This window comes from Malurus melanocephalus, unplaced genomic scaffold (assembly GCF_030028575.1).
Source record: "Malurus melanocephalus ecotype Western Australia unplaced genomic scaffold, MMel_1.1 scaffold_120, whole genome shotgun sequence".
Classification (NCBI taxonomy): Eukaryota; Metazoa; Chordata; class Aves; order Passeriformes; family Maluridae; genus Malurus; species Malurus melanocephalus.
This window is the reverse complement of record NW_026623352.1, coordinates 1,924,317-1,939,607: the sequence shown is the minus strand read 5'-3', so window position 1 is coordinate 1,939,607 and position 15,291 is coordinate 1,924,317. Positions and strand designations below refer to the sequence as shown.

General features: G+C 41.8%; 1 protein-coding gene across 1 annotated transcript; it reads left to right on the top strand.

The window, feature by feature from the left end:
- Positions 1-1,133: 1,133 nt before the first annotated feature.
- Positions 1,134-14,955, top strand: LOC130575929 (homeobox protein CDX-1-like). Its single transcript, XM_057370171.1, has 3 exons — positions 1,134-1,566; positions 11,361-11,506; positions 14,701-14,955. Exons 1-3 carry the CDS (start codon positions 1,134-1,136, stop codon positions 14,953-14,955), a joined length of 834 nt encoding a protein of 277 aa, XP_057226154.1.
- The last annotated feature ends 336 nt before the right edge of the window (positions 14,956-15,291 follow it).

Here is a 15,291-nt window from a genome sequence, read left to right as displayed (position 1 = left end):
AAAAAAAAAAAAAAAAAAAAATCCACACTTTCTCTCCTTGCTCCTGGTTACAGATGGTCTCGTAGGGACTTGTTACTTACAAACATAAGATTGCTCCTGAAAGTTAGGAAACTGCTTTCCTGAGCTAAAAAGCTATCATTTGTTCCCATATTTCCAAGAAAAGGTGTTACTTATTGTGAACACGCACAGCAATGAGAACAGAAAAACCTTCAGGGAAAACTATCACTCATTTCAATATCACAAACGAGACACAGGCACAGGGAAAGTGACAAATTCTGCATTCTCTCAATAACAGACTCGCTTTCTGAGAGCATTGAGGGTTAGAATGGARGAACTTCAATCAGCGTGGCAAGCAGCCAGCTCATGAATAGTTTGCTAACATCAACAAGACTATTCGTATGAACAAATGCTCAGAATGACTACGARACTTCGTGGATATCCTTTGTAATGGTAAAATCACCAGGATTACTGTGGTTTTTAAGTGCTCTCGCACACAGACGAAGTGCTGAAGTCAAGAAGAGTGCTCATATGAGAAGCTCTGTAAGAGCTGCAGTTAAACACTGGGCCTTTGGTTTTAGTTGCAAAAAAAAAAGATTGAGCACATTGGAGCAGAACTACTACTGGACTAGAGACACCGGGCTTTGAGTAACTCTAAGCAGTGCCTGAAGTGAGATTCTGACATGCACTGCCCAAGAAAAACACAACTTCTACTGCCTGAACAGTTATGGTTAGCCACGTACTCAGCTCTGCTTGAAGACCACGGAATTTCAAACCACATTCTCAAAGTAAAGAACGGGGCTGGCGATACATAAAGATCTGTGAGAAAGGAAGCCCTGGAACTAGCAGCAAGGTGGGGTTGCCTGCATGGGCAGCCCTTCATTTGAATGCAAATGTAATTTTGGGGCAGGCAGTTATCTGTGACATCAGGCAGGACCTTAGTAAACTGTTACCACCAGCACCTGGTAAAACCATTGTTAATCATGTGTAGTAAAGGGACATCAGGGCTAGCGTGAGTCATTTATAGAGCCAGGCCGGGCTAGAAAAGAGAGAAAGAAAGAGGAGGGGAAGGGAGATCAAACAAACCCTGCGAGGAGCAGGATGTCCCGGCAGGACAGAGCCGGGCTCTGAGCATCATGTACGTGAGCTATCTGTTGGATAAAGACACCAGCATGTATCCGGGATCCGCCAGGTGCACCAGCAACAACCTGCCCGTGCAAAACTTCGTGTCTGCTCCAGCCTACTCCGACTACATGGGATACCACCCTGTGCCAGCCCTGGACACCCACGGGCAGCCGGCGCCAGCCTGGGGCTCCCACTACGGCCCCCAGCGGGAGGAGTGGAGCGCCTACGGGCCAGGCCCTTCCAGCGCCGGGGCTGCTGCCCACATCAATGGCTCATCCCCCGGCCAGGGCTCCTACAGCTCTGCTGATTACAGCTCCCTGCACCCCGCCGCCGCTGCGGGGTTACCTCCTGSAGATCCCATTAATGCCCAGCAAATCTCTCCCAACAGCCAAAGGCACAGCTCTTATGAGTGGATGAGGAAAACGGTGCAATCCACTTCCACAGGTAGGAGGGCACGGAGGTTTTGTGCTGAGAAGAGGTTTTTACTTGTTATGGGTCATTGAGGGGGTTTTGCCAGGTTCCCTATTCAGAGGGAAGGATTCAGATTAATAAAGAAAGACCCTGACTGCTCTGAAGGATTCTCTTGCAAGCAGTTAAGTATTGGTTCGACTGTTGTATGCTGGTTTTGACCAGTTGACTATTTCTTATGTTTCTTGCTTTTATTTCTTACGATTCCYTTATTCCTGTGGGAAATGAGAAGCAAGGTCCTTTCACTTTTCACTTCAGATCTGTTTAAAAGCTTTGTGATATCCAATAGCTGCTTTTAATAGGAGTCCTATAACTTGGGATGAAGCAGAAAGGAATCATGATGAAAGTACTGTATTCACCACCACCTATACTTTGCTTACTTTCCTCAAGTTTTGGAGTACATCTGAAAAGTTCAAGTAAAATATGCACAGCAGGGGGTTGGCAGGGGGGTTTTAAACCAGAAACAACCCCTGTAAACCTCAGAACACTGAAATAAGATCTGCAAGTTCAAACAATGAGKCAATGCTTCAAAAACAGGGATGATAAGGAAAGGCTTGATTCATTTTGTAGTAGCAGCTCATGGAATATGCAGGAATACAAAGATCATGGTAACACAACCAGTTAATACAGCCACAGATCAGGCTCTGCTGCATGACAGTCAAGGAGTAGAAAACAATTCTTCAGTGGTGTATAACCAGTAAAAATAATCCATGAAGCATGTGCGAATGGTTATGTTTGGCTGGGATGAGGAACAAGAGAAAAAAATATAAATATTGAGCATACCTAAAACTAAAATCTGTATCTTGTATGATATGAAAAAAAGTGAAACAATTGAGGGGAGAAAGAAAAGGAGGGAAAATGCCTGAAAAGAACAGAGGCATARTCTGCTGTATGAAAGTATTTGATCCTCTGAGGTGCTGAGCGGCTTTGAGATGCACTGAGATCAGGAGAAATTAGGGATGCTCAATTCCTCCCCTAAAGAGATGCTCCCAGTATTTCAATGTTGCATCCCAGGAAGGTTCCTTCCCTTTCCCTCCCTCCCACCCCAGCTCTCTTCCACACATACCTGTAAATAAAAATCTTCAAAGCAAGAACTGAATCAATCTCTGGTGGAAAAGCAATTACTTAAAACAGACATTAGAGACTTGAAAGCAACTGCATGGAAAAGTTGTGTGTATTAAATAATGGATCTCATTTGTATGGACAGAATCATCCTCACTCCTGCTGAACACAACTTTAGTTCATGGAGAGTCCACAGAATTCAAYAGAACAATTAAAATAGGCTGATACTATGTGTGAATAAGAATTTGTGGAGGGAAAAAGAGTTTGTATTTTTAAAATTTTATTTGTTATTCGCTGAGTATGATCCAAGAAAAAACAAAAGTGGCCTGTTGTGAAAAAAACTTTTGAATTCTTACAAGGGCAACAAAATTGCTCACTAATTGTGTGATTTACAGATAGCAGAAGCTTTGCTTAAAAAAACACTGCTTGCTCCTCATCCTTTCCTTACCTGTTTTGTGTTGCTGTGGATTCCAATGGCAGCTTCTGAGAGCAAGGCATGATTTGTTCTGTCTGTGCTGTCCCTGACAGTGGGGACACTGAGAGAGATTGATATAGCACACACACACACATCTAGACACATAATATAAAATATCACCTTCTAATTGCTGCTTAAGAAGCACTTAGAGATTTGTAACTTTCCCAGTTTCAAGCCTGCAAGGGTCAGAGCTTCATAGGAGGAGCTGGGAGTGTCTCATTTCTGGAATGGTCTAAGATATTGAGCATATCTGTGTCCAGGAGAAGTGGAGAAAYGAGCATGCCATAGGAACATTCCCTCCCAAATGTCCATGGGCCACTGGAAGGTTACATTTAAAATCCTCAGAGTCCTGCCTTAAGGAAAAACCCAGATAAGGAATTCTCCTGCTGCTTCTTTCCCTTCTATCTGTATTAGTTTTTCTGCTAGACCAGGAAGGCTCAGTGCCAATAGACCTGCTTCGCTGGAATTGGTTCTTTTTTCTTCCTTCACTCCTTTCCCTCTGTCATTTTCTGTTTAAAAGCAAGGGCACTATTGTTCTTCATTATTTAAAAAAAAAGAAAAAAGAAAAAAAAAAGAAAAAACCTTAAAAATATTTTTGCTTGCAGCAGTGTCAGCTTTGGGAAAGCACCTGAGTGAGTTTGGTTGTGTGCATGCAGGTGTTGCAGTGATCTCAGGTGTGTRGCCAGGCTAAGTGAAAATGGTGTTTGCTGGATCATGATCAAACCCTCAGCATTTTCTTAGATGGAATCCAATTCTTTTTACATCCTTAAAGCTGTGTGTGCTCACTGARCATTATGCTTCTGTCTCTTTACATCTTTTCCTTTGGGAATTCCAGTAAAAGTTTGGTGTAGGCATGAAWGAAGGAATCACACCTATTATTTATTAGCTTTCCTTATTCCCTGTGAGTAGATAAAAAACACTGCTCTTAATGATGAAAAAAATGAGGCTCAGATTCAACTGAGCTGATCACAACAGAAATAATTTAGACAAATTRATTTTGTTATTTATTCATTACATGCTGCAAAGTACTAATTATCAATAATAATAATATTWTTTCACTATGAAAACAATAATTATCAAAGCAAGTGATTTTTGCAAGATATTCTGAGAGGAGTTCATTAAATGTTCCTGTAATCTTATCCCTTTAAGACTGGGAGAGGTTCTTGCTGAACGTTTACTCACTTTGAGTATCCTGGCTTGGAGCAGCTACAGAAACAAGGCCCTGAATCCACTGCATTTCCACTTCCAGAGATTTCATGGTTATCTTCTCTTGCTGGTGCTTTGTGGCCTCATGTCCTGACAGATGACAAACAAAACACTTGATTGCGATTCCTACCACTGCCTCATGCCCTACAGGGCTTTTGATACTCTGTTATCTACACAACTAACCTGGAACAAAGGAAGGAATTATTTCAAGTCTTACTCCATAACTTTAAAAGCAACATCAGTAGAGAACCACGTGTTCAACTGGTGTAAATTGTGATTTATGAGGTTATGTTACCTGAAACCTCAGGAAGATGTCAGTATTTAATGTGAGATTRTCATCCTGGTTTAATGCCACTAGAATGGCTTTCCTGCATAAAGAGCTATGAGTTTTTGATGCATCTTTCTCTCTGTGACTGAAGGATGGCTGAGTTTCATCCCTGCCTTGGAACTGCAGGGATTGGGATTTGATCCTCAATGCAAAGCACGTAGGATCCAGTGCCCTGTCTGCACTCCACAGTGCAATGAGGATACAGGAAAAAGCCAATGTGTTTTGTCTCAGAACACTYRAAGGAGGAAACACTGAGCACTCAGYRTTTTCAACCACAAACACTGAGAGAAAAGACTCTTCTCTAACCCTTATACTGTTCCTGTCTCCTCAACTTCCCCTTGGAGAGGGTGAGCACAGCCCAGACAAGGAGCAATTGTAACACAGAACAGAACAAAGCCACAACTAGAAATGTGAGGTGGTAATTCTGCACACACACACACACACACACACACACACACACACACACACACACACACACACACACAAGGCATAATAACAGGCAAATTCTTTGATGGAAAGTAGAATAAAACCACCTTAGAAGAAGCTACAAATCTCAGGATTTTTATGGAGCTATGTCATCACTCACACAGGAGTAGACTTGACTTTATGGCTGTGTGAGAAAACAACACACACCTGTGGTAAAAGTGTGCCCAAAACACTGAGTTTGAGCAGTGAACTSCCAGGAGAATTTGCTCACAAAGCTGAAAGTGCACCTTAAGATCTGCACTTATGTTACCATAAAACAGGGTGGGGATGAGTTTTGAAACAGGTGAACTGATTCAGAGCAGAGGMTTTTCCTGTGGATGACAACTCTCCTATCATTCTTCTTCAATTAAAATTTACTCTGCAGACACTAGGACAGCTTTTCTGCTGCTGATGACAGGTACTGAGAGCATCATGACTAAACGCATTGTAAATATATCACACTTACTCTTTGAAGGAAGAAGTTATACTTCCTCAACTCTAAGGAAGAGGAACAAGACTCTTTAGATGTCATTCCTGCAAAATGGTGAATGCCTAAAGAACACACAACATTTGGGGAAAAACCTCAGTTAATCACTTCCCTTTCTATAGTCATTGGCAATGGGATTTCCCCTGATTTGCCACCCAGAAGTCCACCTATATTTTCTGCTGGTAGGGTCCTTCTGCCAGTCCAGTCTTTGCTTRAAGAGAATAAAAATTATTTTTCTTTGGATCCAATTCCTTCTGTATGATGAAGATGAATAGAAAGATTCACACTAGCAAAAGGAAGGACAAAATTTGGTCAGTGAGCTWTATTTCAGAATAACCAAATATATTCAAAACTGAAAGCAGAAGGGAAAATCTGAGTCTGTTGAAAGGCTTCATTTCTATGATCCTATTTTGKTTTTTTTTTCAGCATGGACAATTGTAACATATATAAAATCACAAATGAGTGAGATGCAGAAGAAAATACACAGAATGCCACCATGTTTCACAAACCTTTATGCACCTAACTTYGCAGTAATGCACAGGACCAGAACACCTACTCATCACACCAAGGCTTCTGTACGGAATATGATACAGGATTGGATCCATGTCATATTTGCTAATATATTGTCAGTGCATGGTGGGGTTTTCTTAAATATAGTTTTACAGAACATCATGTGCAGCACAATGTTTTCAAAACTTATTTAAAATAACTTTTGCTTCACAACTTCAATTAAGTCAGAGAAATTACCAACTTAAGTTAGGGGAATTTGCCCCTTACTTTCCCTACACTAAACAAAACTCTGGGGCCTGATCTCCGTCAGTCCACCTTTATAAGCTCAAAAATAACATTAGTTACTTRTTACTAAAGCAACAGAGAGAGATGGAGATTGGAATTGAGCATTTCCTCAGGCCAGAGGCTGTTTCCCATTTCTGTGATGATTTAAGGTAACATCCAGTCACCGAGTACAGACACAACTTCCTCTGAAACAATGCAGAACCCTGGAATCCAGCTTGCAATGCTTTGTCAGTAATCCCACAGCAATCCCACACTGTCCTATCCTAGGACATCTTCTGGCACCTTTGGATGTTATGAAAGATGCTGGTTTCCCTGCCTGAAGAATATTCCTGAAAAGTTTAAGAGAGGGAGGCTCTGAAAGAGGGCCCAGGGCTGGTTCTAATGCTAATTTATTTTGCTTTGTAAACTAGTTGTGAGGTCCGATGGTGGGKTTTTTTTTCCTTTCCTGGCCTACATTGTCTGAGGTTTTGAGGCCTATCTGTCATATTGAGGCAACAGACCCTTTTAACACTTCACTTTGCTTTGATATGCAGTCTTGTCTCTTCCTTCTCCCTCTTTTCTTCAGGAGTTATATTGCCGGAAAGGGTGATGATTTTCACAGCAAATAAAGAGGCCTTCTCCCAGCTTTATTGTCTTCWGAAGAAATGCTCTGTGAATTTTATGACCAATGGGAAAGCTGTTCCCTTCCCCCAGCTCAAAACTTGCCCAGTCACAAAAATTGCCAGAGTGGGTGTGATGGAACAGCATTGTTAAACTATGTCCCATGAAAAGATTTCTAACTCTGAAATGTCACATTTCTTGCTGGTCCAAAGGCACTCCTCAGCRGTCACTTGCAAAAGAGGGTTTTGACAAAACTGCCTCTTCATAAATAGCTCATTAAACCCAGGAAATCCACTCCCCYCAGCACAAAGGCAGGCAGATTGCAAAGGTAGCTGCTTCAAAGCCCTTTTGTTTCAGTTCTCTTCCACCCAAGTACTAATAACCTCTCCAACCACAATTCCAYGGCATAACTGTCCATGCCAGAACATATTTCCTATAGAACTGACACTGTATTGCTGATTATAACTGTAATCTGTCACTAATAAAAGATTAATTAAGAAGGTACAAAGTCAAATGTTGGCTATTTCACTCACCTAAGTGAGGAAAATATCCAGGATTTCACTAAAGCAATTGGATTGGATTAATATGTAAACTTTTAACATTGCATCATTTCATTCTGCCATTTTCTGTTGAGAAGTGAAGAACATCCTCCTGTGCTGTCTGTGGGGTGAATCCATTAGTCCCACCTCAAATTTTACTCAGGTAACATTTCTCTTGAAATAAAATGCATCCCTGGAATTAAAACCAGGAGAATTGTCTGCAGAATGCAGTGGAGTRGATCTACTCTGTCTCACAGATGGGATTTAGAGGCTGAATTCCCAAACTGTTTAGGGATAGATTCTGTTGCTGCTGTTTGTTAACTCTGGCAAATAAAAGTGTACTTTGCCTTTGAAAGGAAGTGCCATGTGCAGACTAATTCCAGCCCAGCATCCAACAAAGGCAGTAGGAAGACTCTCACTGACATCAAGGAGAGGAAAGGCCTAACAAACTAAAATTGGGCTCTGTCAAAGCTAAGAGCATCCTYTTGGAAGACTCTGGCAGATCTCAGCTCCCACTGTCTCTTGTTTCTCACAGAAAGTATAACTCTACACAGGAAAAAAATCATATTATTAAAGACAAGATTTATGTGACAAACCAGAGAAGTTTTCTCAGAGCATTTCTCAGAATTCCTTTACTCTTGCTTTTCTACTTTTAAAATTATTTTCTTAACTTAAAGAAAGAAATTAGATGTCAAAGTTATTAATCTTCCTTCAAAAAGAAACCAGTTATTGTCATTTCTACTAAAACCAAACTGAGAGCTGCTCCTACAGAAATAAAGGATCTTATGGGAGAAAGTTCTGTTTTCCATGTACATTTAAGTTCTTCTTCAGTTTAAAAAGAAAAAAAAAACAAAAAACAAACAAATACAACCATCTCCTCCTCAGGTATAAAGGGTTTAAACACTTAAAACCAGAAACAGGAAGGTTTTTCTTGAAGTTTACCACCTTGTTTTGGMAATAGAGGAACAGTTGATATTTGTCTGTGCCTTCTGAATGAGAATAGAGGTCAAGATAAGATCACCTTGTTGCTCTTTTGTGTACTCCATCTTAACAACACAAAGGACACTAAGGAAACATGTTAAACATTTTGTCCCATAGAATGACCCCAAATTCTCATTTGAAGAGGAAAAAAACCTTTAACCAAACCAACAGTTAGAGAGATCAAAAGTTAAAAAATATCAAGTGTGGCATTAAAGCACCACAGGTGACCATATGTTAAACAAACAATTTACACTTCCAGTGAAGGAAAACAAATGTCCTGGTATTTATGTGGACTGAACTGAATCACTGCTGCTCCTCAGAGACTCTAAAATTCTTACCTTAATGTTGTAAAATTAGGAGCACTTTTCACTTGATTATCAGTGTAAATGTCACTGGGCTAATTCTCCTGTCACTGCAGTTTGGCTATGACAGAAATGACACTGCAATGGGAATGTTCTGTACATCTTCCCCAGCCAAGCAGCACCTTCACAGGCAAGTAACAGATTTGAGTCAAAGGAGTTGGGCTGCACGGATTGAGCAGAACAATCCCACACCTATTTTTCCTATTGAAATATTGCAGGTAATGAGGCTGATGGCCCTAAGAAGAGGTGGGAAATGCCCATAGTTTGGTAAAGATGCTATTGATGCCGTCACAGGGTTGAACAACATGGGAGCTGAAGGACCAAATTCTGATATCGACTTTGTTGTACAAGCTTGGGGAGAGTCCTAGAGAGCCCCTGTTCTGTAGGGTGAAGCAGAACCATCCCCATCCAGGCTGTACCAGGATTTATTTACAGCATTACACTGCCCAGGACTTCCAGTGCTCACCACCACTGGATCTGGGGTATATACAAACARTAAAGAGAGGAGCAGAGCCTGAGGAAACTTCTAATGCAAGAATAGATTGGTGAGCCAAAAATTCTTAGAAGTAGCAAGGTACTGACTGTGAAATGCTGGAAGAGACCAAAGTGGTCTGGTTCTCAGGCCATGACCCTGTACAATGTGCCTGGCAAGTGGAAGGTAGATCTAACTTTAAAAACAAAGGGACATCATGTCTCCCTCCACAGATGGGGGAGAAACATTAACCCAACTCATGAATTAAGGGATAGAGTGCATCAGGATTCTTCTGTACCCCTGAATTCTGAAATGCTACAAAACTTCAAAAGCAAGGGAAATGAGGAGGGGCTGGGGAGGAATCAGGCCTTAGGCACCAGTGAGAGATGACCCCTCCAGCTCCTCTCTCCTGCCAGGGGAAAGCTGATGGCTCTGGGGCTCTGTGCCATCAGGATCTACCCAGACACTGAAATTTTACCAACTCCAAGTCAGAGAACCTGTTTCACCCCATTCAAAATTACCTGCTCTTATTAGAGTGTAATTATTAGGAGTTTCTAGGACCTGGGTTTTGAGGAGTTAGGCATCCACACAACCTAGTCAGAAGAGCTCTGTAAGCAAATGTGAGTTTCTGTGTGAGGCCTAATAATTACACAGGTACAGGTAATTACAAACAGAGGTACTTGAGGTACAAACACCTCAAGTTCTGTGCATCACCTGGGAGAACCTCAACCTGAGGGGGCTGTTCTGCTGCAGTGACCACTGAGAACACAGACTCACAACCTCCAGCACCACAGTGGAATACACAGGAAAAAAATACTGACTGAACACGCATTGCCTGCCCCTGACAAATCACAGTCTAAATATGCATATGAGAGGGAATGTGCATGTAAATACAGACAGACAGAAATGCAGACATAATACAGGAAGCATAAAAAACAGTAAGATTGTGGTCAGCAAAGATGGTAATGCTGATCTTAACACTGCAATGATCCAAACTGTCACAAATGCGGAATGACCTCAGGCTTTGGTTTAAGCAGGTGTCAATATCCAACATATTGATTGTCTAATATGGGCATAAACCACAGAGGAAAGATGGGTGAGAAGGGACCCATCAGCAGCCTTTCCCTTTCTCAGCTCTCTTTCACTGCAGCTGCACATTCTGTCCTCTGAAATGACCCCATATGGAGTCCATAAAATTTCAGCTCCTTGCATTTGTGTTCCCTGGCTCCTGTCATCTGCCATTGCCTTTTAATGGCCTGGCTGCTGCTGAGCCATGTCTGCTTCACTCAGCTGCACCCACAGCTGAAGGGAGGCAGCAGTGCTGCTCCCAAAACAGCAGATGYTGAGTTCCCTGCCCATTGTGAGGTATTATTGCTTGCTTTTTCTCTTTTTTATGAACTGTCATCTGAAAATCTATGTTACTGTTCCCTGTGCTATTATCAGGTTGTGGGCAGATTGTGCCAGATTTATGGGAAAATACAACCTCCAAATTGCAGTAACAATCACAATGTTGGAGGAATTTTTCTAGCAATAAGAAGTGAGGAACTTTGGAACTTCTCAATATTTTCTGTGCAGTAAAATGTCCTTCAGAATTTCCTTCTGAAGCAGGTAGCCGTGTGTCAGCTCTAGGGACAGAGAGACAAGAGCCATTCAACACCAGGCAGGAAGCTTGCAGCAGAGCTGGGAACAGAACCCAGGTTTCCTGGCTCCTTATTCTTACCAGGAATGYCTTCCCTTTCCCAAATGATAACAGAGGGGTGATAAAGAACACGAGAAGCAGTTTATTATCTATTTACTAAGGAGCAAACCTAATATCTGATGGTATGAACCTCTGGTGTTGTAAATCAAGAGTGAGTCAAGGGAGTTACTCTGGGTAAGTGCATAGAGAATCAGACCTAAAATCCTCACAGATGTTTTCAAATGTAAATTCAGATATTTTGTGTTACTAAAGTGAAAAAAACTTCTAGCTTGAAGCAATGTGTTCTTCTTTTAAAACAGGTAAAACAAGAACAAGAGAGAAGTACCGAGTGGTTTACACAGATCATCAGAGATTGGAATTAGAGAAGGAATTTCATTACAACAGATACATTACAATCAGGAGGAAGTCTGAACTTGCTGCAAACCTAAGACTTTCCGAGAGACAGGTAGAGTATGGATCACCCATCCAGGCTTTCCTTTGAATTTATGATTGCTGATGAGGAGGTGTCTGTGTGGTTAAGAAAGCAGAAATGTCAATGCTTCAAGTAACCAAACAGTGGACTGGGTTCCCTTTGCAATAAAACCCAAACTAAAGCTGTGCAATAACCCAGGAAATGCAAGCACCAAYTTTTTCCCATTCTGAGAAACAAGTTAAACAAAATCACTAAAATCCTGCCCAGATTTTTCTCTGGGCAGCGGTAGCAGGGAGAAATGTTTGCTGAACTTTCTGAAGCAGAATTCCTGGTTCTGCTGGTAATTCCATGACCAATTATGGGAATTCTATAACCAAGCCCAACAAGGTGGCTCTTAGTGAGAGGGAAATGATGAGCTCAAGTATGTTCAGGACACTTGAAGGGTTTTGTTTCCTTGACTGCCTTGTAGCTTTTGTTAAAGATTTCCTACATACGTGCTATTCCTTTCTCCTGTCCCATTTCCTCCCCTCCTAATGCCTCTTCTGTTCCCAGAAGAGAAATCAAAACACAATCCATAATTAGGCCTGATTCACTATTGTTTTATGGGCTCTACTGAGCAGGAATAGTCCCAAACCCCCCRGTTGTAGCATGGTCCATCCAACTCGAACACAGCCCATGCTGGGCTTACAGAAATGGAAAAGCCAGCATCCATTTTGCAAATATTTCTCAATTTGCTGCTGAATGCCAGTATTAAATTATTGAAAATTTAAATTATTTCAGACAGGTGTAAAAAATACACCATGTGTCTTTTTGCTGGCTGTTTAAACATCAATAATTTTACTAAATTATGCTGAATTTAAAAATTATTACTCTGCTTCTGGGTACAACCAGTGATATTTACTTGCAATTTCCTAGTTCAGTGATAATTCCTGATGAATATTTTTGTTTGTGTATTTGAAGAGGTGAAACAAAAATACGTGATCTATTTCTTTGTCATATATTGGGGAAACATGGCAACAGCTTTTGCAATATTTGTTCTTCATCATCGATACATCAAGAACAAAATGAATTGCAGTTCATACAACCTGCATCTCTGAAGTGCTTTTTAAAAATGTAAGATTAAGTAAAAGATASCTGATAGACTCCCACCACCACCCTTTTGTACAAATTAAACAGCTCCACAATAGGAGCATGACTGAACACACATTGTCCTATCCAAATTTCCTCTTCATTCCACCTAAAACCTGAAAAGATTTTCTGGAAAAGCTTTTTTCCTGCCTCTGCCAAAATCCTAAATTCCCTGGAAGGAATATCTCAAAAGGACAAAGAACAATCATTAAAACAAGGAAGGAACAATGCAATATCTAATTAAGAAAAAAAGGCAAAGTGAAGCATTGTTAACACAGAAAGATCACAGAGAGAAGGAGATGACGAGGATGAGAAAGAGAGAAAATGAGACTTCAGGGGAGGAGACATTTCCATGGAAAAATGAATTGAAAGGAAGAAGGGCAACAAGTGAAGAACAGGTCAGACAGATGCAACCGGCCTTGTTAGCTTTTAGCATGACATTACAGATCTGTTTTGACTTGGACTTATTTGGTAATTGGCACACGAGCCTGAAGTGCCTACTAATTTCTCCCTGGATCTCTGCTGCACATTTGCTTTCCTGGTTTAACAACAAACCAGAACAAAAGCCTCCATTCACAGGCAGGTAAGAACACTGAAGCCAGAAGGTAATTCTGAAATGTTGCTTTAGTTTCCAGACTGTTTCATCTTTTCATACATTTTGGCAAATGTATGAGAGAAACTGGATTATCTCTGCATGATCAGAATGCAAGAGATCTGAGAGGACTTGAGACTGGTTTAATGGAATATAATCTGGAATATAAACTAAAATGATATCACRGAACTAAAGAAGAGAAGGAACTGCCAAACATGTCAGATGGCAGCCTGGGACTTTAGAGGCCTGGTTCAAATTTGCACAGGCTTTGCATGTATTTGAATCCTTCTGCTGTARAATGAAATAATGTTACCTTAAACAGAAGCACCCTGAGACTGTCACAGTCCTTAAGATGCTTTGTTGGACTTCACCAGTGGTTTTTTTCTAAAACACAACCTGGTAGCCACAGGTGTTTATCACCTCTCACTGTTTCACCTCCTTTCCAGTCATTATTCTCTTTCTCTTTCTAGTTTCTAGCAAAAAAAGAGCTGAACAGACCAGTATTTCTCAGCAAAATATTGATTTTTTTTCTTTGGGTTATAGAAAATGGTGACAGAAGTGTTTCCTTTGCTGTCTGAAGAAGAAAACACAACAAATCTGAATGAGGTAGCTTGACTTATTACACTGACTAGACATGATCCAGAGCCACTGCCAAGGATGAATAGCTGGAGTGSCCAGCTTTAAATCCATGGCTGTGGATTCACATCCAAAGCCAGTTATCCCAGAACATTTCACACCTCAACAAGTTCTGCTGTATTTTCAACTGATCATTACTCATTTTCATCTCACATCCTCACTTGTTCCACCCCAAYCAAGATTCATCTTCAGCAGGTCCTTCACTCCTTCCCCAAGGTGACTGTGCCTGTGACAGAGCAGGGACACTGGTGTGAAGCAYTGCATTGTGTGGGAAGGAGCAGCAGATTCTGGCTCCATCTATCAATGCAGTAAGAGGCACTCAGCTATTCAGACACTGCTGATACAATATTTTGAATTAATGTTGTGTATCACTGCTGAAATTCTGCTCAGAAGTGAATTTCCACTGSCTTCCACATTGGAGCTCGCCAATGAATGTGCAGCATCCAATCAGGAAAGCCATTGTGCCTCAGTTTATAGGCCAATAACAGATTTTGGCTTGCCCTCACTAGGGCATACTGTTTTCAATGTAACAATACTCTTSCATAATGTTGGCCATCATTATGACACATGGGATTCTGTTCTGTTAGATTTTGCTTCAAATAATGAAATAAAGCTCATTCCATAAAGAAAYAACTCTGAACAAATAGCAAAAAATACTTTTTATCAAGCTATTAATAAATATTTTATTACCAGATAGGAAAGATTACCTGTATGAATATCAAGCAAACAGCTCTGTTGTCTCAGTTTGCCGCTGCCTTTCTCAGTGGTCCTCATGCCACTGATTKTCCCTGGGATTCTGTGATTAAATACACGAAGGACCACATTGCACTCTATTAGCGACTGAAAACAATTTTCCTCTGCTCCTCTGCAGGTGAAAATCTGGTTCCAGAACCGCAGAGCCAAAGAGAGAAAATTAATGAAGAAGAAAATGACTCACTTTGATGGCAGCAATCTGGGCTCTCTGCAGAGTGACTCTGGCTCCGTGAGCCCCATGGCAGTTCCTGACCCACAGACTCATTCGGAAATGCCCAGTTCTTTATTCCCGGCGCCGCCTCCTSCCGCTGCTCTCCCCATGAGCGGTTTGCAGCACAGCGGGACCCTGCAGCAGGTGGTGGCCTCGCAGTGAGGCTGCGGGGCAGCCAGGGTGGCACCGAGCCCACAGTACCGGAGCACTACAGGACCCGGGGKGTGTCCCCAGCGTGCCACAGCCTGGGGCACAGCAGCTTCAAGAACAGTAACCCAAGAGCCCCCTGCCAGCAGGGCAGCACAGCTCCCACGGGCAATGCAACTGCCAGGAGTCCCTCGGAAGTGCCACAGGGCAAGGAGCCCTCCGGCCTGGGAGCAGCTGGGGAGGCACTGGGAGGGAGAGCCCAGCAGCAGACACAGCCACTTGTTCCACTGCAGACACAAAAAAAAGCACAAAATTTGCCCCAGGCAATCGAACCCACAGTGCTGAGGCAGC